Source organism: Danio aesculapii, chromosome 3, assembly GCF_903798145.1.
Source record: "Danio aesculapii chromosome 3, fDanAes4.1, whole genome shotgun sequence".
Lineage (NCBI taxonomy): Eukaryota > Metazoa > Chordata > Actinopteri > Cypriniformes > Danionidae > Danio > Danio aesculapii.
The window spans coordinates 43,787,984-43,810,984 of NC_079437.1; the positions used below are offsets into that span (position 1 = coordinate 43,787,984).

Genomic DNA, 23,001 nt, shown 5'->3' on the forward strand with positions numbered 1-23,001 from the left:
TGTATATTGAATTCATCCATTTTCCTTTGGCTTAGTCTCTATTTCAGAGGTGAATTGGATGAACTAAATTGTCCGTAGTGTATGAGAGCATGTGTGAATGTGAGAGTGTATCTGTGTTTCCCAGTGCTGGGTTGCGGCTGGAAGAGCATGCGCTGCGAAAAAAAAATGCTGGAATAGTTGTATGCATATGCTGTTGCGACCTATGTATATTGAATTATTATTTGAATCAATATGTTGAATCAATGATGTATATTGTAATTTTGTCTGTTTTCTTTAAATTAGACTGAAAAAAAGGACTTGAGCCAAAAATCTCAAAACTGACTGGTGCATGAAAAAAGTATGTTTTTGCCAGCAGTATCTTGCCTAAATGATGGTGGTGTTTTCTGTGTTGTTTCACAGGCCTTTCTTCACATATTGGATAACATTCGTTCACATACTCATCACCATTCTGGCAGTGTGTATTTATGGCATTGCACCGGTGGGCTTCTCGCAGCACGAAACTGTGGATTCTGTGAGTGTAGCTTGACTTCATGAAAATTCAGCCTGACTGATGCTCTGTTTCTATGGCAGACCATCTGCTGTTTGTCAACACAGTTGTTTTTTTCCCTCTACAAAGGTCCTAAGAAATAAAGGCGTCTATGAAAATGTCAAATTCGTGCAGCAAGAGAACTTTTGGATTGGACCAAGTTCGGTGAGTTTAAGATCAGACTATACGGATATCTAAATATCTATACGGATATCTATATGCCTTACAGCAAGTTTTGATATGATTTTGTGTAAATGCAGTCATTAGATATGTTTTCATCCTAAAATGTGAATTAACTTTGTGCGCAAAACTAGATTATGACATAAAAGATGTGCGAATTAAGCAGCGTTTCCATCCAACGAGTCAAAGAGTACAAAATTGTCACGTCCTGATTAACTGGCGCCATATATCAACAGTAAAAACAGAATTTGCTGCGGTAGGAGAAGCTGCGTGATTCTTTTCATCATTTAATAAATGACTTGCAGACAAAGCCGACATGCAATGATCTTGTGGTGGCGTCTGAAGGAGTGAGACACGAAGCACAGATGCTCTTGACAGTTCTGGGGGTCATTAATAATGTAATAACACTAATACTGAAACGGTTAAGGCATTTTAGAGTGACCAAAACATAATTTCAGATGTTTTACAATGTGCTCAGCCTGCTGGTTTATCCATTCACTCATATATTTATCATCACATGATCTCATATAACAAAATCACATGACTTTTTTAATGCCCATACTGGAATTTGTTTGGTAAAAGTGTTTCCATTGTAGTTTATGCGCATCATTTCTTATCGAATAAAAAGTTTATCCTGATCAGTTATGCACTTATGTTTTTTATGCGCATTTTCAAAATGTATGCGCATCTTGGCATTTCCATCAACCATTTTTTTATGTGCATATCCTAAATGTGCATAAAAGTAGGTGGATAAAAGCATAGCTATTGTGTGCTTCAAAAAGTATTGATAAATACACTTTTTGTCATATACACTACAGTTTGGGGTTATTATGTAATTTTTTTTGTTTGAACGATAATGCATGGCGTGACGCGGCGCATCTGGTGTGCGATCCCCTTTTGAAACTAATCCCACCTACAGGAGCTGTTTGAGGACAAAAACCTGACAAATGTCTGAAATACAACATCTGATCAGTGATATTAGGTTTGGTAATTGTAAACATAATAATAAACTCTTATCCATTGAATTAAAAGGAAATAATGCACACCGAGCTGTAATGAACACCACCTCAGGTGCATCAGTTTTTGAATAATTCAGCTGCCCATCATCAATTATTTCCTACATCATCAATAGTAATGCACATTGAGGAAGGCGTTGAGATAAAACGTTTATATTTATGTTTCCTGGAGAATGTGAAATAAAAAATACAATGCAATTACTCAGTGAGTGTGGATCATGAGCTTTTGAGTTGCATATTATTTCACAATATGTTTTTTTCATTTTCATCAAATAATTAATGAAACCTATTTAAAAACAAATAAACAAAACAAAAAAACACTGACCCCAAACTTTTGAACAACCATGAACTTTAGTTTTAGCTTTTGTTCTTCTCCAATCTCAAAACTGAGAAGGCACCATGAAATGATATCATAACATCGTCATTGTCCTCTGCTCATCAGGAGGCCCTTATTCACCTGGGAGCCAAATTTTCACCTTGTATGCGACGGGACAACCAGGTACATGAACTGATTAAAAAAAAGCAGGAATTGGAGAGAAACTCGGCATGCTGTGTGCGAAACGACCGCTCGGGCTGTCTGCAGACCTCAGAGGAGGAGTGCTCCGTAAGTACAGCAGACCTTCGAGAGATTCTGTTCAGGACTCTTTGACTCATGTCCGTCTGTCTGTCTCCTTACTCCAGAGCACTTTGGCAGTGTGGGTGAAATGGCCTCAGCATCTCAGCGCCCCTCAGCTGGACGGGGTGGTCCGGCAGTTCGGCTCTGTGTGCCATCAGGACCCCAGGTGAGGGACGATGACGTCAGTTTAAACGGTAATTCACAATTTACAATGCGGCATTTTAAGCACACAATCTGATTGTGTTTTCGGCAGGACGTGTACTGAGCCGGCATCAGTGTCTCCTCACGAGTGGCCTGATGACATCACCAAATGGCCTGTAAGTATCGCATCAGATCTGGTATTTATGCTGGGGCGCACATAACTGGTATACAGGTGTGTATACGCAATTAAAATGTGAAAGTATAGAACATATCAGCCCTTAAGAAGTGCTTTTGCATACCAGGCTTTGGATTTAGTTCATGTTACCGCAGATTTAATTCATTTGCATGCAATTCAAATGCCGTGGGATATGCCGTGCAACTTTTCCATGCTTGTGGCTTGGAGGAAGAATGTAAAATAAAATTGGTATCTGTGTGCACGGATGCGGAGTTGCAGTTGCACTGAAAATTAATTAAAATGAATGCAAAAAATAAAACCATTGGTTGTATCTGTAATTTTTTGTAGGCTATGCTGCAAAAAACATGCGTAAATAAGCAGTTCTCTGTATTTTGTGATTTATTTTTATGTTTATTTATGCTTTTGAATTGCATTATGGGACCTTAATCTTTCCTCCAACAACTTTTAACTTTAAAAAGTTTGATAAAACTGACTTTTATAAACATTTAATTAATATTTAATTAATAGTTTAAAGTGATCTATTGTCTGGGTTGGTGGCGTATATATGGTACAAAAGCCTCGTAATAAACTGCCAGTACATTTTCTGTTATTTTACAGACTTGTTTCTCTCTCTCTATTATTTCTTATGCATTATATCATTTCAAACTGCTAAAATGTCAATAAAAGTCACTTTGTTAAACTGTAGAGTTGAATTTCCATCATCTAAAGTCGATAAAGCAGAGATCTGAAAACATGATAATACGTTTATATACGCTAGTGCAATCATGTGGAACAAATTACCAAAACTGTTCAAGAAAATAAAAGGCTAAATAAACTAAATAAAAGACTAAACAAAAGGTTCAAAAAAGCGAGCAAAAGATGGCTGTGTGATGATGATAGTTACTTTGCATGGTGGATGATTTTTTTTATTGTATTGTGAATAATTAAAATGTGGAGGTACTGCTTGTTTTATGAATTAACTGCACTTTGCAGCTGTACTTTGTTTGTTTTTTAACAGGGAGGACCACAATGGAAACAAGCCCATGACTTTATTGTGTTTTTATTCTCAACAGTTTTATTTCTAAATGTATGGCATGCCTGTATTTCCATACAGTTTGTTTAAAAATCTGTCAAAATACAGTAAGTTCAATTCAATCAAGGTCCCATAATGCAATTCACAACCATAAATAAACCGAAAACACTTGCGAATCACAAAATACGAAAACTGTTATTCATTCATTCATTTTCCTAGTCCCTCTATTCATCAGGGGTCACCACAGCGGAATGAACCGCCAACTTAACCAGTATGTGTTTTACACAGCGGATGCTCGTCCAGCTGTAAATAAGCTTTTCACTCATCATAGTACATGTGCTGCTGATGATGTGACAATAAAAGTGATTTGAACCCAGAACTGAGAATGGAAACTGTAAATTAACAGATATTTTTAGTATATATATATATATATATATATATATATATATATATATATATATATATATATATATATATATATATATATATATATATATATATATATATATATATATATATATATATAGACTTATATTTAACTATTCAGAGACAGTAAAAAGTATATTAAATCATTTGCAGGGATTCAGAGGTATGGGTGGAGTTAAAGATATATTTTTGCGCACTCTTCTAACTGCCACTCTGATTGGTGGGATTTTCATTACAGTAATCATCAGTAATAATAAGCAGTAGAGTATTTCTGCTGAAATCCTCTTAGTAAACACTATTGTTTTTTAAATATGTTTAAATAAAAGCATACACACTTAAAATAACACAATCATAGCTTGCAACAGGTCTTTAAACGTTCATTAAAATCACTTTCCTGTTGACGCCAATAGTCTAGTGGTTAGATGCACTGACATATAGCACCATGGTGCTCACGGCAACCTGAGTTCGATTTTCGGCTCGGTTCTATGTGATACTTCCCCTCTCTTTGCTCCCAATACTTTCCTGTCTGTCCTTCAATATCCTATCCCAATGAAAGGTGGAAAAACTCTAAATTAATTCTATTAAATAAAAATTTTCCAGTAGATTTTTCTAACATTCAGCACATGACTGTTGCACTCTATATACAGAAGCCCTTATTTAATTTGTTCCTATAGTGACTTATTTGGTTACTATCCAGTACCTAGTTAAATTTCTCATTCTCCTCATTTTTATAATTTGATTATTAAGAATTAATTTTGTTATAATAAAAGGCGTTTTTCTTTATTTGTTTGAGTATTCCACCTCTCCAAGCTGTACTTTCTCCTAACATCTTACAGATATGCACCAAATATAATTCTGGGAACCACACCAATCTGCCTCATATTGACTGTACTATCACCGGCCGGCCGTGCTGCATTGGCACTAAAGGGAGGTGAGGATCACACACTGCTAACAGAAGATCAACACTCAAACATTTCACACCTGCATCAATAAAACAGTGTTTTGTGTGTGCTTTATATGTATTGTGTGTTGCTTTCCAGGTGTGAAATCACATCGAGGGAGTACTGTGAGTTCATGAAGGGATACTTCCATGAGGAGGCAACCCTCTGCTCACAAGTAAGCAGACCAGATGAGAAATAAGTACTATGAGTTATACTGAAGGACATCTATTTACTGTGGAAGTCCTTTTACAGCGTTTCTGAAATGTGCAATGAAAACTCGTATTTGCTGGTTAATAAAATTAAAATAAATGTTTTTTTAGATGTTAGTATCAGTATCATTTGTTTTTAGGATATCTATGAGCTTGTGTGCTTCAAAACAGTGACAAAATTCACATGTAGAAGATATAAAACTGATAGAAACATGTAAAGCTTGTAGTTTGAAACTTCTATATAAATGGATTAACGATTTTTTTCACGTCACCTCATACTTCAGTTTCTCATCAAATCTTCTGACCAATCAAATGCTCTCTAGTATCTGACAAGGCCAGCCGCCTTTAAGACGCTTCTCGTTTGCTTTTCATTTGATATGCTTGACCCTAACCACTCTCTCTGGCAGAGCAGAGATCAAACGAAACACTATTTGCTGTTTTTGTTTAAAGGGGAGGGGCTATACTATGTCCCACCCTCTCTTCTTGTTTCGGTTGAGATTATGGCCCAATCCCAGTTCTATTTTTTACCCTTTCCTTTTCCCCTTGGGCCTTAAAAACGAGTGTGAATGGCTTCAAAATTTACCCCTAAGAAATGGGACACCTCTACAGCACCTGCACACGTCATCATACTGTACGTCATCACAATCTCTTGCTTCATATGAGATTGACAATGGCGACTGCTGTAATTATTCCAGTTGTGTTTTTTTTGGTATTTATCTTCAGGAAATCACTGAAGGCGTATATTATCATAACGATCTAATGTGGCAATAAGATCGTAACTGTACTGTGCAATTACAACATGGCCATAATCATCATGTAAACACACAAATACTATATTAACATTATACCAGACACTGTAAATAGGTCATTCTCAGCCACTAGACTTTTCTGACAGGGTATTCGAGTGTCATCGAGTGTCAGATCTGAAAGTATGTTGTGGGACTGCTATGAAGGAGTTATTATTATAGATTATAGATAGTGAAATTTAGCGGTTTTTATTGTAGTGTTTTTTTTTTTAAAGCATGATGGTAAAACACGAACACGGTTATGAGTGTATTAAAACATATGCTTGATTGTTGCAAAAAATCGTAATAATGACAAAAAAATACTAATTTGTGGATCTCCTGACTTTCATGCTGCCGTTGTAGATGGTGTATTCTGGGAAATTGTCGTACCCCTTGGCTTCGAGTGTGGTCCTGAAAAATCTCAGTTTCAAGGGCTGTCAAGCCCCTCCCCTTAGCCCTATACCTTCAAGCTAAAGAGAATTAGGACAATCCTACTCCTTCACGCAAAACGAGGGGTAGGGGTAAGGGGAAGGACTGAGGGGTAGAATTGGGATTGGGCCTATGTCAAACATCAAATAAAAATGCACATTTCAAAGCACTTCACAAGACCTGTAAGGCAGAAGTGTTATTTTAAGAAAATTTGTCAGAATTATGAGAAATGTTGGCAGAAATAACCAGCAATTCTGACTCGAAGTTCTGACATCTTCCCTTATAATTTTGACTTCTTTCCAAGTGTGAGCTTTAGTACAATTATTATGGAAAAAAGGGTCTATTTTCTTACAATTTAAATTAATATCCTACATTTCTGACTTCATACCTCGTACTTTCTTGTTGCAAAGACACAGATATAAGAAACTAAATCAGAATTTCAATTTTATATCTCACAATTTTAACTTAAGGACACAAAACTGCAGGTTTATAATCTGCAATTCTGCAACTTTTGTCTCAAAAATATGAGTTTACACCACCCATAATTCTTCCATAATTAATGGCATTTATTGGAAATAGAAATCTTTTGTAAACATTTAACATACTGTAATGTATATTTATATAGTGCATTTATTATGTATGACCATAAACCCAAAGCACTTCACAATCCACTTGGATGATGCAACAGCAGCGACAGGACAACAGCGCCAGTGCGCTCACCACACACCAGCTATTGGTGGAGTAAAGAGACAGCGATACAGCCAATTCGGTGGATGAGGAAGATTGGGAGGTCATGGAGGGAGCTACACCCCCCTACACTTTTACGAGAAGTGCCATGAGATTTTTAATGACCACAGAGAGTCAGGACCTCAGGTTTAACATCTCGTTCAAAAGACAGCGCTCACTGACAGTATAGTGTCCCCTTCACTATATTGGGGCATTAGGACTCACACAGACCGCAGGTTAAGCGCCCTCTCCTGGCCTTACTAACACCACTTCCAACAGCAACCTAGTTTTCCCATGTGGTCTCCCATTCAGGTACTGATTAGACTCGGCCCTGCTTGGCTTCAGTGAGTAAAGGTGATATGGCTAACATAATTTAATGTTAAAATAAAGAATTCAAAGTATATATCATACCTCCCCAAACTGCTTAAAACAATTGTTATTTTTATACTTTATTTGTATTTATTTTTTAAGGAAAAAAAGAAGAAAAATATTTATTAAAACATTTAAAATACAGTATTATCGGAACTTAAATGAACAGTTTACTCACATTTTAAATACTTTATTTTTTTTTATTTTAATAAAAAATACAATATAAACTATTGTTATTTTCATTATTATTATTATTATTATTATATTTAAAGTAAAATTAAACGGCAGAGAAAATTGTAATTACATTTTTTAATAGTTTTTTTCATTATGCTACCTCAAAAAATAAATAAATATAAATATATTTGCTGTCATTTTTATTTAGTTTAACCCGTCATTGCTGAATAAAAGTATTAATTCTTTACTGACGCAAAACTTGTGAACGGTATTGTAACCTTCAGTTTAGGTGACAGCAGTAAAGCTCTCAGCCACGAATGTTTCACCTCCTGTCACTAGACTAATGAGGCGCCGTGAATAAGTTCGGAAGGTAAATCTACCTTCTGCTAAGTGCTCTGTAATCACCATGAAGGTTGCTATGATAATCCTCTGCACTGGCAAAATCGTCTGAAAGGGCACACCATGACTGTCTGGGACTCAAGCGTGTGCCAGCTTCCAGGGGTTTAACATAAGACTTTGTGCCAAGTGTGTAAAATACACTCTAGTGTCACAATGTCGATTTCTGTGAGCAATATTTCAGGATTTCTTTGTTTTACACTAAAAAAACTGTCAAATTTATGGCAAACAAACAAAAAAGGGCATCTGAGGGTGCCAGAATTTTACAGTTAAAAGTATGTCAGAAACCGTAAAAGGTTTTTAAAATATAACACTATTTTACTGTATTTTCTTAACGTATCGTGTTAAACATTATAGTTTTAAGCAGTGTCATGCAGGGAATTATGGGAAAGTCAATGTACTGTTATTCATCATATATTAGGGACACTTACTGATTTACAGATTTTTACTGTAGTATTTTAGCCTCTAATTAGTATTTTAGTTTAACCGTTGAAATAACAGCATTTATTAGAGCGTGGATGTTAAGAAACACACTTATCTGTTCTTGTCAGGTGCACTGTATGGATGACGTGTGTGGCCTCCTTCCTTTCCTTAACCCGGAGGTCCCAGATCAGTTCTACCGCCTATGGCTCTCGCTGTTCCTGCATGCTGGGTGAGTGACGTAAGCTCTTTTCACACCTTGAATGCAAAAACAGGATGGAGATCATTTGTTTGGTGTACATCAAGCATCAGGTGGCGTTCACACATGCATTAATGAATGAGCAGAGCAAATGAACCAGAATTTGTTCAAATCAAGCCAAACCTGCCTAGTGTGAACACACATTAAGTTGAGTTTTATCTTATTTTAATCCATTTAGCCGATCTCTAGCAGGAGCATTTTAGCTTAGCTTAGCAAAAATAATAGAATCAGATCTATTAGTATCTTGATCAAAAAAAGAGTTTTGATAAATTTCCCATTTTAAGCTTAACTATTCTGTAGTTACATAGTAACTACTGAGGAAACTTTACTGCCATACCATGGCTGCAGCAAGCACAATGATATTATGCAGTGCTGTTATCTAGTTACCTAGCTGGGGACTATTTTCAGTTGAGCGTGATGCTAATGGTCTAATCCAATTCAATGAGTTATGCTAAGCTAAGCTAAAAGTGCTTCTGAGACCTGGAGGTCGGCTGAATGGATGCAAAAATGGAAAAAACTCAACTGTTTAAACTGCTAAATTGAGTCAATTTCCAAAAAGTGGAGTGTTCCTTTAAAAGAGAAGTCTGTTCAGACCAAGAACATTCAAATTCAGAGTATTTACACCTACAGTGGGCTCAAGCAAAAATAAAGTAAAAAGAACATTTCTGTGTAATCATAGACTATCTATAGTCATTTGCCAATAGAAAGAATCAAACATCAGAAATTAAAAGTCTTTCAAGACTAAGATTACTGTTGTTTTCGAGACTAAAATCAGATGCATAATCTAATCAAGTCAACAAGTTGACTTTATTTAAAAAAGTGAATAAACCCACTGTAACTCGAAACAGTTAAGTTGACTTAATGTGTATAACTATGCACATTGTTCATTTTCCTTAATAATTCAAAACCAATGGGTTTACTCGTTTTTATTAAGTAAAGTCAAATAATCATTTTAAAAGTAACAGCTTTACTCACTTTTTTTAAGTCTGTTAATCGCTTTTTACAGTGCAAATTGCCAAACTGAGCCTTCGGTTGCACTGAGAATGAAAAAACACAAAGAATTCAAGGTTTATTTACAACCTCAGCAAAACAAAGATCTACAAATCCTCATCATTAACATCTAATGCATAAAAAAGGGAAGCTTTGCTTATGAAAGTGAAGTGAAAGAGCAACGTTTTGCAGACATAGTAAAACAATGCAAAAGAAAAATGTGTTCAGACACATAAAAACATGAGTTTGTGAGTAAACCATGAGATTACAAACAAACACACAACAACGTGACAGCTCTGTTCACACTAACAGCAGAATCAAATGCCTATATATTTTTAAATAAAAAAATTTACTAAAAAAATGTGTTTACATCAAGAGTGAAATGAAAGTGAGTACTTTGGTCACGTTTACTGCACAATGCAGAACATTCAACAATGCAAATACTGTGTATATAAAATACTTTCAGACTTCAAAAGAGATTTCAGCTATATTTTAAACTGAAACCCCAACTCAAATACTTCAACATAGACTGGATATTTTTCCATGCTTTTAATTGTACAGCTCTACTACAACTTTCTCTCTGTTTTGATTACTCAACTCGAAGAAAGAAACTTCATAAATCTCCTGCTCTAGGAAAAGACAACCCAAAAATCCTAAAATATTCTTCTGACTTTTTTTTATCACGCACACCGGCTTAAGTTTTACTCCTAATGTCCCATGCTGCACTGTAGTATGTATCACACTCTTCAGAAGCTGGCACATTTGATCAGATTATCTACTTTTAGAAACAGCTGACACTCGGAGGAGATGCTGCCGTTCAGCCGGCGTGATCTGTAGTAGTAATCAAAGAGAGTGCATCGCTGAGCTGCACTTTGGCTCTTTGCTTTTCTTAAGAAGGCTCAGTAGATTAACACCTCGGCACGTGCCTCTGTCACACACCTCCACTATCACACTCGCAAGTGGTTACTGTTGCATATCTGTTGTGTTTTAGACGGGGTTCATACGGGTGCTGGAAATCCTGCTTGAATAAAATGCTTGAATTTAGTGTTTTCAAGGTTTGAAAGGTGCTTAGATTCTTGGAAGAAACTGCAAGAAAGTTAATAATTTATCATACTAAATAGATAATAATAATGAACTATTTAAATATAATAATTTTTCATATTAAATTGAACATCTTAAAGGGCACCTATGGTAAAAAATCTACTTTTCAAGTTGTTTGGACAGACATGTGTGCATGTATGGTGTATAGACCGTCATATTGAGGTGATATAAGCACACCCAGTGCTTTTTTTCCATTTAACAACATAAAAAACGGTGGACCAATTGGAGCGGTTTTCAAACCGACTTTACGTAGGAGTGCGGTCCCCCCGTCCACCAATATTGATTGACAGGCGCGTCATCATATCCTCAGTTTGTTGATTCACGTCCGCCATTTTCAGCGGGAGTTGAAGCGATATCACTAAAGGAACACCCTTGCTCTTTTTTAGATTTTTAGATGCAAGGCTCATTGGGCTCAACACAAGAGCAATATTCTCCACATTATCGCTCTAATCGGAATTATTGGTTGTATCTTTAGGTAGGTTTGCAAACATGTGTACTTCTCATTGAGTCTATCGTATACTTCAGCCGTTTGCATTTCTCGCCATCCCAGAAGCTCCCTGTGATCTTAACTAGCATGCGTTTTAGAATTCTAAACATAGGTTTCTATCAGGGTATACTCAAGTCGACGGCTGGGCGCCGCGGACCGCTGCAGAAACCTATGTTTAGAGTTCAAAAATGCGTGGCGCGACGATTCGGGACATTTCATGTTTCTGCCGCGCCACAGAGAGTGTCTGGTGTGCCGTGTCGCGGCTTCGAGCGGCGCATCCGGTAAACACACCCCTAAATCAGCTAACTGTGGACACACCCCCAACATGACACTTTTTAACACATTATTATAAAAAAATCTGAATTGTGTTTTAAACTGAACCTAAACTGGCACACTCAGAAGAACCATAATATTATTATTAAGTCATAAAAAAAGAGGTAAACTATGTGCCCTTTAAGTCTAAGCATATGCCTGTAATGTTTTTTTTTAATCTACACCCTTGATTAAGTATCAGGAAATGACAAAGTCCATGGAGATTACAGCTTCACGAGTAAACAATGCATGGAATTAAAATAAATATAAATTTAAGATGAAAGATGTGATATTTAAGTATCTAAACGACAGTAAGTCAATGGTGAGCAAATATGGCATCAAAGATTATTCTAATAGCATCTGATATACTGTGATGAACAATGTATTTGTATGTAAATATTTAATTTGTCACATTAATTGCATAAAGTGCTGGAATTGTTTAAAGATGGACCTGGAAAGTGCATGAAAAGTGCTTAAATTTGAGTGGAAAAGATGTAAGAACCATTATAGACCATTGAACATTGCATTTCACAATTTGCAGACACTCTTGTTTTGACATGTCTTTGCCACGTTTTATGAGACAGCGGACAGAAATGTAATGACATAATCCGTGGAGTCTGGAATCATTTCTTGTATGAGAGGAATGTTTATGACTGCTTTATATCATGTCATAACACTGTGGTGTGTTGGGAATGAAAATGATGCATTGAAATCCCTAAAGATGTCATGGACATGTTTAAACGACCTGCTTGAATCATTCTCTCTGTCTTTATCTGTTGAAAACAGGATTCTGCATTGCCTTGTGTCGGTATGCCTTCAGATGACAATTCTTCGAGATCTAGAAAAGCTGGCTGGATGGCTGCGGATATCCATCATCTATATCCTGAGTGGTATTACAGGAAACCTGGCTAGTGCCATCTTTCTACCCTACAGAGCCGAGGTGAACATCTTGAATTTCTCCAGAAAATTAGCTTGAACACTGAATGTGTCAAGTCGAGTACCCTTTATTTCTATAGAGCTTTATACAGGGGAGACCGTGTCTAAGCCAATTTGTAAGGATGAATAAGAAAATAATAACAATATTTAATTTTGTGGGACATATTCAATATAACTAGGAGCATGTATGTAGCAGAAGAGTGCTTAAATGTTGTTGTGGTTGTAGCACCTGAAAACCTCCCTTAAAATTCATATTAATTGAAATGCATTAACTTTACCGTCATTTCCGGATTACCTACTTGTGATCACCTGAGTTCAGATTTTATTAAGTCCCTTCTCTACTATTTAAGACCTATGTGTTTTTGTAAAATACATTTAGCTTTTTTACAATATACCCCTTAATAATTACATGCGGTCAGTAGGCATACAATAGATCAGGGGTGCCCAATCCTGTTTCTGGAGATCTACCTTCTTGCAGAGTTCAGCTGCAACCTTATTCAAATACACCTGTCTCTGCTTCTTCGGATCCTACTTAGTTGGTTTAGTTGTGTTTGATCAGGGTTAGAGATAAACTCTGCAGGAAGGTAGATCTCCAGTTACAGGATTAGTAATTACAGACAGGTGTGTTTGATCAGAGTTGGAGGTAAACTCTGCAGGAAGGTAGATCTCTAGGAACAGGATTATTAATTACAGACAGGTGTGTTTGATAAGGGTTAGAGATGAACTCTGCAGGAAGGTAGATCTCTAGGAACAGGATTATTAATTACAGACAGGTGTGTTTGATCAGGGTTGGAGGTAAACTCTGCAGGAAGGTAGATCTCTAGAAACAGGATTATTAATTACAGACAGGTGTGTTTGATAAGGGTTAGAGATGAACTCTGCAGGAAGGTAGATCTCCAGTTACAGGATTAGTAATTACAGACAGGTGTGTTTGATCAGGGTTGGAGGTAAACTCTGCAGGAAGGTAGATCTCTAGGAACAGGATTATTAATTACAGACAGGTGTGTGATCAGGGTTGGAGCTGAACTCTGCTGAAAGGTAGATCTCCAGGAACAGAATTAGTAATTACAGACATTATGTTTGGTTAGTGTTGGAGCTGAACTCTGTGGAAAGGTAGATCTCCAGGAACAGGATTAGTTATTAGAGACAGGTGTGTTTGGTCGGGGTTGGAGCTGAACTTTGCGGGAAGGTAGATCTCCAGGAACAGGATTACTATATACAGACAGGTGTGTTTGATCAGGGTTGGAGCTGAACTCTACAGAAAGGTAGATTTCCAGGAACAGGATTAGTTATTACAGACAGGTGTGTTTGGTTAGGGTTGGAGTTGAACTCTACAGGAAGCTAGATCTCCAGGAACAGGATTAATAATTACAGACAGGTGTGTTTGATCAGGGTTGGAGCTGAACTCTGCAGGAAGGTAGATCTCTAGGAAAGGGATTGGTTGTTTCCAAAACCTTCCGAATGGGATTTCCACTACCTCTTGAATCAGTTGAATGTGGACAAGCTTGAAAGATTTTAGACTCTAATATTCAGTTTCTTCTGCTTGTGATTTACACTAATGTGTGTAAACAGTTTTTACATCAAAACTGAAGTATACCTCTCACTTAAAAGGAGTATTTCACCCAAAAATGAAAATTTCCTCACCATTTACTTACATTCACAGAGTTCTAAACTTTAATGAATTCGTTATTCTGTTAAACACCAAACAAGATATTCTGAAGAATTTGGGGGAAAAAGCAGTCATTAGCATCCATTGTAAAAAAAAAAAGAATCCAGCATTCTTTAGCATATCTTGTGAAGAATGAAATTTAAACATGTTTGAGCGTAAAGGGTGAGTAAATTATGACAGAAGTTTAATTTTTAGGTCCCTTTAAGATATCTTCTACCATTTTGGTGGGAAATAGGTGTTGTACTCTGTTGTAAGTTTGTCCTAACTCCTCTTTTTCTGTCTCTCCAGGTCGGTCCAGCTGGCTCTCAGTTTGGCATATTGGCCTGTCTGTTTGTGGAGCTGATCCAGAGCTGGCAGATTCTGGCTCAGCCATGGCGCGCCTTCACCAAACTGCTGTGCGTTGTGCTTTTTCTGTTTGCCTTCGGTTTGTTGCCCTGGATTGATAACTTCGCCCACATCTCCGGCTTCATCTCTGGCTTTTTTCTCTCGTTCGCCTTCTTGCCGTACATCAGTTTCGGCCGTCTAGACATGTACCGCAAGCGCTGCCAGATCATCATCTTCCTGGTGGTGTTCCTAGGCCTGTTCGCAGGACTTGTGGTGCTCTTTTACGTGTATCCCATTAAGTGTGAGTGGTGCGAGCTGCTCACCTGCATTCCCTTCACCGACAAGTTCTGTGAGAAGTATGACCTCAACGCGCACCTCCATTGAGGGAGAGGCGGGGCTTCAGGGACAGAGGGATTCGATTGGCCGTTAATCTGCTTATGCCAGACCCCCGCTGTCAAAGTGTTCGTCCAGATGCACTTCGTCTCTCCAAAATGAAGCCCTTTCTGTGAACGTGGACAGTATGCTTGTGTTTTTTTCTACTCAACTTTGACCATGATTTTAGGAATGAAGAACGCTTTATAATGTACCCTAAAGTTTTATGTAGTCTCTCAATAAGGGTGTCTGATAATCATGCAAAAACAGGGTGACCCTCTGCCGGAAACGTTCTTTCACACTACAGTCTCAGAAGGCAGTGTCAAAATAAAAGCACTGGTACACCAAACGGAGAACACCCATCTTCTCCTAGTTGATTGTTGTACTTGTATTGTTTTAGCATGTCAGGGGGTAGGTTTGTCTTTGTTTAGTCGACCTCAGAATCCAGGGACGAAAAAAAAAAACTCTGTACCTTCGGTGCCTTGATAAATGTACCTACTACTGCCATATTTTCGTTACACGTTGAGCACTCAAATGATATTCTTTTATTTGTGTGTTACTTCTAATGGAGTAATGGTTGATTGTGAAAGGGTAGTGTTTTAGCTACCCACTTTACTCACTTGTTACAGAATACAGCTAAAAACAATCTGCACCAATGAAGTTTGTCTGTTTTTCTTTGTCTACTAGACCCTTAACCCAGTATAAACTATGGAGGATCATTTCCACCTCAGAGTAAACATTTTGACTATATATTTGACTATGTATGATGTGACTTTATTTCTTAGTGTGACGTAAAGGTACTGTATATGTAAGATTTTGACTCTACTAAAGCATAAAAATCTCATAATATGTTTGCAGATATTTAAGAAACATGCCAAGTGTACATACTTGTTTAAAACAATGCTGAAGTCAGATAATCTGCTTTGAAAATGTGCATTACGTATTTCAGCAACCCGGGTTGCCTTGGTGGAAAAATTGCACATTTCATTTATTCATTCCGAATGGACCTCAAAGTCTGCATCTGTGACCGAAATATGACCTCCAGTGGACAGTAGCAGACTCCGAAATGAGACACAGATTCAGAGTTCCACATGAGGTGGATATTAAATAGCAAATAATAAAATTATTATGAATGTAAACATTAGGTGAGCAGGTTGCATTGTAACCCTGTGTCATAACAACATGTTACATGACAAGATTTGCAGGGATAAGCAATTTGGCTGTTTGCACCAGACGAAACATGACAGAAATTTAAATACAGCTATTCAGAAGCACAGAATAGCGCACTGGACTCGAACGAAATGGAAAATATCCCTTCTATCATGTGCCATTGCTTTTATTTAGAACAGAGTTTAAATCAGCCTTTAGGCTCGATTGTCAGGCACACTCCTGTTGGTGTCGTCAATCTGGCAGCCTGCGCTTGCCTGTGTTTTGAACCAGGAATGCAATACTTAGTTCAACCACTGGGTGTCAAACTTACATACTTCACCTTTAAAATCACACAATGTGACTTCAGTATATTGTAAAATCTGTAAAGTTTCACAGTGACTGAAATCTGGACTTGGTTTCTTGCAATAGCAAATTCTTATGTTGCAACTTGACATAATATTTCAAAATTGTGAATGTTTCTTTCAAAATTAAGACTATATATCTCTCTAGCTCCATTTATACATGCTCTTAAGAAGCATTTTCATCAATTTGATCATAAGTGGATAATGCTACAGTAAATACACACTGTAAAAAGCGATTAGTTACAAAAAGTTAATAAACCCATTGACGGTGTAAATGGGTGTAAAACATTTTGGGCTTCGAATCCTAGTCAAAAACACAATACACTAATTTAGCTATGTGATGTAAACGTGTGGTAAACCTATGGTTAAGTGCGCACAGGCCACTAAAGACCATGTGATCCCTAAACTTTTGATCCCTTTGGGACATGTTGAGAAAGTGCAACAAAACAAGATGTTCATACTTCAATGTTTTACCAAAACACAGAATAATTATTGCAATCGAACATTCCACCACATCCTTTTCATCCAGTTGACTTTTTTGTTCATTGTAACATGAGACTTTTGAAGACAATTTTCTTCTTAATTGCAACTATTTTGCACAACTGCAACCACATCTTTAAAACCATCAGTGTGACTTTTTACACTATTTTAAATACTTTTTTACTCTGAGGTGGAAACAGACCACTATACTAAACCACTTATCAGTTTAAACCATAGTTGTCAAAGTCAATTCCCGGAGGGCCGCAGCTCTGCACAGTTTTGCTCCAAGCCTAATTAAACACAGCTGATCCAAATAATCAAGGGGTTCAACAGAATCTTGAACTCCTCGATTATTTGGATCAGCTGTGTTTGATTAGGCTTGGAGCAAAACTATGCAGAGCTGCGGCCCTCCGGGAATTAACTTTAACAACTAAGGTTTAAAACAAGTTGTGAAAACTATCTGGATGGTACAAATCATTGAATGTGCTCACAGAAACAAAGAAATGCTCATTTAGAAAACAGACATTAGAAAAACAGCTTTGTGGATTGATTTTTATTTTTCATTGATTCGATACATGAAAAATGGCATGACTAATGAAACGATAAACATTTATGGACATTCTAGTTGAAGTTTACGTCAGTTCATACACTGTATATAATTCGCATTTCAACACACACATCGGCACATATGCAGTAATAGATTTGAACAGTGTACAACATTTCGCACTGCTGTTGCAATCCAAAGGTTGGAGTAATATAAAAAATAAAACAATTTCTCAAAATTTCATTTAAATTTTGTATTTTTCTGATGAGACGTTACATTTTCAATGGCTGATTTCTATTTTTTTTTTTTACCAGAAGAATATAATTAATGTTAAATGTTATTGTTAAATCGTTTTCTATTGATAAAATGCATTTTTGTTGAATATTGTGATTATTACTTTTCTTTGGGGGGAAAAATAAAGAATTTATAATTGTTAGAAACTTGTTTTTTTTTTGGCCAGTAAAGCATGCAGTCTATCCCAACGCAGTAAACCACCAACATCAGCATCTGTCACAAACCCCAATGCCTTGATCTCTTTGAACGGAGTGCATAGGTAAGTCTCTGGCTCATGCTCAGGTGTTAATAGGGCTTTGAGTTCTTGACTAGGTGAACCTTTGAGCCTGTGATCGCCGTCCAGAATCTATGCGTGCTGTCCTTTATCCGGATTGGATATGCTTTAAGCTAAAGAAACTAACATCCGCTGTTTCGTCGCGCATAAGCCAGGCCTCCGAGCTGATACTCCATCTCTGTGAAGGTCAAAGCCGCCACAGTGATGGCCGATGGGCCCTTTTCCTTAAAGCCAGCTTTCTGGTAGAAGGGCACCAGAAACTCCTCACAGACCAGCAATGCCCGCCGCAGACCAGGCAGACAGCGCAGGTACTGGAGGTAACGCCACAACAAGATGGAGCCTTTGCCCTGCTGCCGACAGTGGCGGTGCACGGACAACACGTGGATGTGAACTGTTGGAGAGTCCGGCACGTGTGTGCTCATAGCCTCCTGGATAATCAGATTGAAAACATTCATTAGGAAAGCAATAGTCAATGCACATTCTTAATCAATGGTTTTAAATGTACATTTAACCCTTGAGCATCTTTATAGATATTTTCCCATTTTATGAGACTTTTATTTGGCTGTGTTTAGGCGAATGACACATTTTTATTATTATTATTATTTTATTATTATTATTTTACCCTTATTTCCTTTCATAAATCTTTACACTAGGCACAAATATATACTTCAAGATCAAAATGTCCTCTTTAAAATCCAATAATTCATCACAGGGCCGTTTAAACAATAAGTTGTGCATTATTTGTATCTTTAAACACTTTGTTTTAATAAAATTGTAATATTTTGTCATGATTTATCATTGATCTGGTCATTTTTTTTTTCCTGTTTTCCGCTTTTGAGCACTGCATATAATTATAGGAGTGGGTTGGTATGGATATCAGACTTTGTTTTGTTTGTTTATTGCCACATCAGCAACTTATGGCTAGTTCATGGCAAGATCAATATAGAAAAAGCATATAACATAATAATAACAACATCATAACTCAGTAAGAAATTACATAACATTAGATACGAGGCGATACTGTGGGTCAGTGGTTAGCTGTCGCATCACAGCAAGAAGGTCACTTGTTCGAGTCTTGGCTGGGCCAGTAGGCATTTTTGTGTGGAGTTTGCATGTTCTGCCTGTGTACGTAAATTGAATAAACTATATTGACCGTAGTGTATGTGTGTAAAGGAGTGTGTAGAATGTTTCCCAGTACTGGGTTGCAGCTGGAAGGGCATCCGCTATGTAAAACATTTGTCGGATAAGTTGGTGGTTCATTCCACTTGGGCGACCCCTGATGAATCAAGGGACTAAACCAAAGGAAAATGAATGAATGAATGAATGAACATTAGATATGATTTTCAGTTCGATATATGAGGAATAAGCTATTAAATTCTTTCCGGGGACACATTATACATTACATCCAGCTTTATTTTGTTTGTATAACTGAGAAATGTATACAAATGATCATAATGAATGTTCTCCTTAAATTAATACATTCTAATAAAACAAATAATCCATAAAATTATAACAACACAATGAAATAAAATGATTTTGGTTTTATTATTAGAAATCAACAATGGTATTTTTAAAATTTTAAGTAATTTAAACAAATAAAAATCATATATTTTTTTAGTTTTAATTACAATTTGTTTAAAAATAAAACAACCAAATTCTTGAGTTTTTTTTTAAGTCAACCTATTTATTTTATGTTTAATCCACTAAAATTTGTAATAACTCATAAGTTAACTTAATTCCTTCATGTTGTCACAACACAAATCAGTTGTGTGAAACCCAGCATTTTTTACAGTGAAGGGTCCTTAAAACTGAATTTCATTTTTTGCTAATTATCATCAGGACGACTAGAGCTGGACAATATATCGTTTCAGCATCGATATCACAATGTGCGAATCTGCAATAGACTCATCACAGGATTTGCAATGTCAAGTTGGATTTGTAATTAACCAGGAAACAGTTCAGAGCACATGAAGTGATGGCAAAGTTTCACCCTAATATAATGGTGTGAACGAATTTTTATGTGTTTTCAAGGCCTGTGACTAAGATTTCAAATAACTTGAACTATTTGGGCACAAGAAATGATAACAACTGCCACTTTACCAAAGAATGAATGTGTTTATTTATACAATGCAGAGTTATTTCACAGTTGATTATTGAATTTCTGTACCTCAATACTCCACCAAAAATCGTAACGTGCAGTTTATTTCATTTCTATCATTGTGCTATTGTTTTCATCCATGCTCTCATTTGTTCGAGTAATTTTGTATATTTTATGCAGATGAACTTACCTTCAAAATCCCAATCAAAGGGAAATGATGACTTCTTAACAAATAGAGTTGCTAAAGTGATCTTGTGAAATGATATTCACATCGTAATATGAATAACAGAAAAATAAAACATTGCGATGTCCATTTTTCCCAATATCCTACAGCCCTAATCAGGACTGATGCTTATAAAGCAGTCTATGTCAATCAGTACTTAAAATGTATTAAACTGATGCACAAGTGTTAGTTAACTTTATTCCCAAAAGGCACATCACATCTTGCTCCAGCCAAAATTTGGCCAAAGGAAGACTTAAACACACCGTCACCTAACCTCTCACCTGTTCTAGTTTCTCTTTATCCCAGCCAGATCCAATGATGAAGGCCACCAGCTGCCCCTCTTCAAACCAGCCCAAGGACAGCTCAGGACATTGGCCCAGGAAAACTAGCACTTCATCAAGTGTTAGAGGACATTCCCCGGACACCGAGATAAACGCTGCAGATGGGAGAGAAGAGCAGAGGTGAGTCGACCCTCAAACCAGCGCAAACAAGAGATTATCTGCAGATTATCAGATTTATCACAATCAAATCAACACGCTGACTCATGTCTATATCTAGAACTTCGGAAGTCTTTAAGGAGTTTAGAGGGCGTTATTTACTTCGAATTAGTAAACGCCTTATCAAAAACACATCTGAAGTGTTTCACATTTTATTATATTTGTCATGTGTTCATTTGAATCAATCTGGCGCTTGAGAAACATTTATCACACTTTCATTTACATCATTTGGTCGAAATTTAAGAACTTGAGGTTCATTTAGAAAATGCATTCTCTAACATTTGAAATATTTTAATCATTTTAAACATTTTACCATTACTTTTGATCTATTTAATGCATTCTTAATTGAATTATCAGTAAATCGACATGAAAATTTGCAGTTTCTCAAGATTTACAATTTAGTTATTAGGGTAGATATTTATTTTAGTTAATTTAGTTTGTTTTGTTTATGTTTGTTCACTACTGACACAATTTACAACTAATCTAAAATAAAAATGTCATTTACAGCTTCTTTTTTTATTATTTCAGGTTTTATATTCATTTTCAGGTTATACAATACCGAAGTTTTCACTTAAGAAAAGTTAAGAAATCTGAGATTTGGTGGAACAACCCTCATTTTTAAAAATCACAACTAATAAAAATAATAATAAATAATAAAATAATAATAATAAAAATCTACATTCACAGATAAATAATTAATAATGCATTCACAAATGCCAAGCAAAACTAACCCTAGTCTAAACATAAAAACTGAAATAAAACTAAACTAGTTTTTCTAAATGCCTTAAGTTATTGATCAAATTGAGCGAGGAGTGAAAACATTCAGCACCTCTGAGACAATTAAAACACAAAATATTGAAGTTGATTTATATGCCTTTGCCCAGTCTGAGAATCACTCACCTTCTCTCTCGATCTCAAACACACTGATGGCATCCTGCGGGGTGAGATTGCGGAACTCGCTGGCTGGTAACGTGTGTCGTCTCTGCCGCCGAGGACTGGAAACGCTGATGGGTGTCTTCAGAAAGAAGGGTTTGAGGAAGGGCGAGCTGACGACCTGCGGTGCCATCATCTGACACACGCACACCTTAGACAAATGCTGTACTGACCAAACTAACCCGGGCTCCTGACTTTTAAGAAACTTCAGTCTGTCTGTCAGTGGATTTGTCTGCTCGCCTCTGTGGTGTGATGTGTTTGAATCCTATCACCTCTCCTGACTTTAACCCTCCCCTCGTCCTGTCTGTTTTCCGGCCCTCCCCTGATCTCCTAAACCTCGCACACGTGCCAGGTGAAGCTGCAGCAATTCCCTAAAAGTCTGTGAGCTGAAAGCCTGTGGTACTCAACGCACAGCTGATCAGCCTCTCCAAACACTTACCAGAAACTGTTTGTACAGCCAAAGAAAGCTTTGCGCTGGTTAAGCCAGTCCTGCTAGCTGTTTCATATGTGTGGCAGCTTATTAAGAGAATAAAGACACTGAGAACTAGTCATGGGTCATGTACGAGACTGTCAGTATACTGCATGATGAATAAAATCCACAGGTACAATTGACAGATGCAAATTACAGCTGTGGACAAATAAACGTTTTGCTTGTGCATCACTTCATTTCAAAATGCATTGCTATTCACTCTTGAAGAGAGAGCTTAGTTTTTACAGCAGATGGCACTCTAAGCTAGTTTTTAACGGCGGATGGCGCTCTAGACTACTCTAGTTTTTACCAGAAGTTGATGCTCTAGGCTACTACTGTTTTTACCAGCAGATGGGGATCTAGGCTACCTTCGTTTTTATTAGCAGATGGGCGCTCTAGGCTAGTTTTTACCAGCAGATGGTGATCTAAGCCACCCTCGTTTTAATCAGCAGATGGCGCTCTAGGCTAGTTTCTACCAGCCGATGTTGATCTAGGCTACCTTCTTTTAACAGCAGATGGCGCTCTAAGCTAGTTTTTAACGGCGGATGGCACTCTAGACTACTCTAGTTTTTACCAGAAGTTGATGCTCTAGGCTACTACTGTTTCTACCAGCAGATGGTGATCTAGGCCACCCTCGTTTTAATCAGCAGATGGCGCTCTAGTCTA

The 23,001-nt window shown here is 37.0% G+C and overlaps 2 protein-coding genes across 3 annotated transcripts in view; one reads left to right on the forward strand and one right to left on the reverse strand.

Moving 5' to 3' along the window:
* Positions 1-15,672, forward strand: part of rhbdf1a (rhomboid 5 homolog 1a (Drosophila)) — a 95,247-nt gene extending 79,575 nt beyond the window's left edge. For both annotated transcript variants that reach the window (XM_056454066.1, XM_056454067.1), the window contains 10 exons: positions 400-511; positions 617-691; positions 2,165-2,326; positions 2,404-2,504; positions 2,592-2,655; positions 4,950-5,044; positions 5,154-5,229; positions 8,694-8,794; positions 12,498-12,651; positions 14,605-15,672. In XM_056454066.1, the coding sequence (XP_056310041.1) occupies positions 400-511; positions 617-691; positions 2,165-2,326; positions 2,404-2,504; positions 2,592-2,655; positions 4,950-5,044; positions 5,154-5,229; positions 8,694-8,794; positions 12,498-12,651; positions 14,605-15,024 (1,360 nt within the window). In that variant the 3' untranslated portion in view covers positions 15,025-15,672. The remainder of the gene's footprint in view (positions 1-399; positions 512-616; positions 692-2,164; positions 2,327-2,403; positions 2,505-2,591; positions 2,656-4,949; positions 5,045-5,153; positions 5,230-8,693; positions 8,795-12,497; positions 12,652-14,604) is intronic.
* Positions 15,673-17,547: 1,875 nt separating this feature from the next.
* Positions 17,548-22,161, reverse strand: aanat2 (arylalkylamine N-acetyltransferase 2). Its single transcript, XM_056454068.1, has 3 exons — positions 21,834-22,161; positions 20,718-20,872; positions 17,548-18,543 (listed from the first exon to the last, which is right to left on the reverse strand). Exons 1-3 carry the CDS (start codon positions 22,000-22,002, stop codon positions 18,238-18,240), a joined length of 630 nt encoding a protein of 209 aa, XP_056310043.1. The 5' UTR covers positions 22,003-22,161; the 3' UTR covers positions 17,548-18,237.
* Between the last annotated feature and the right edge of the window lie 840 nt (positions 22,162-23,001).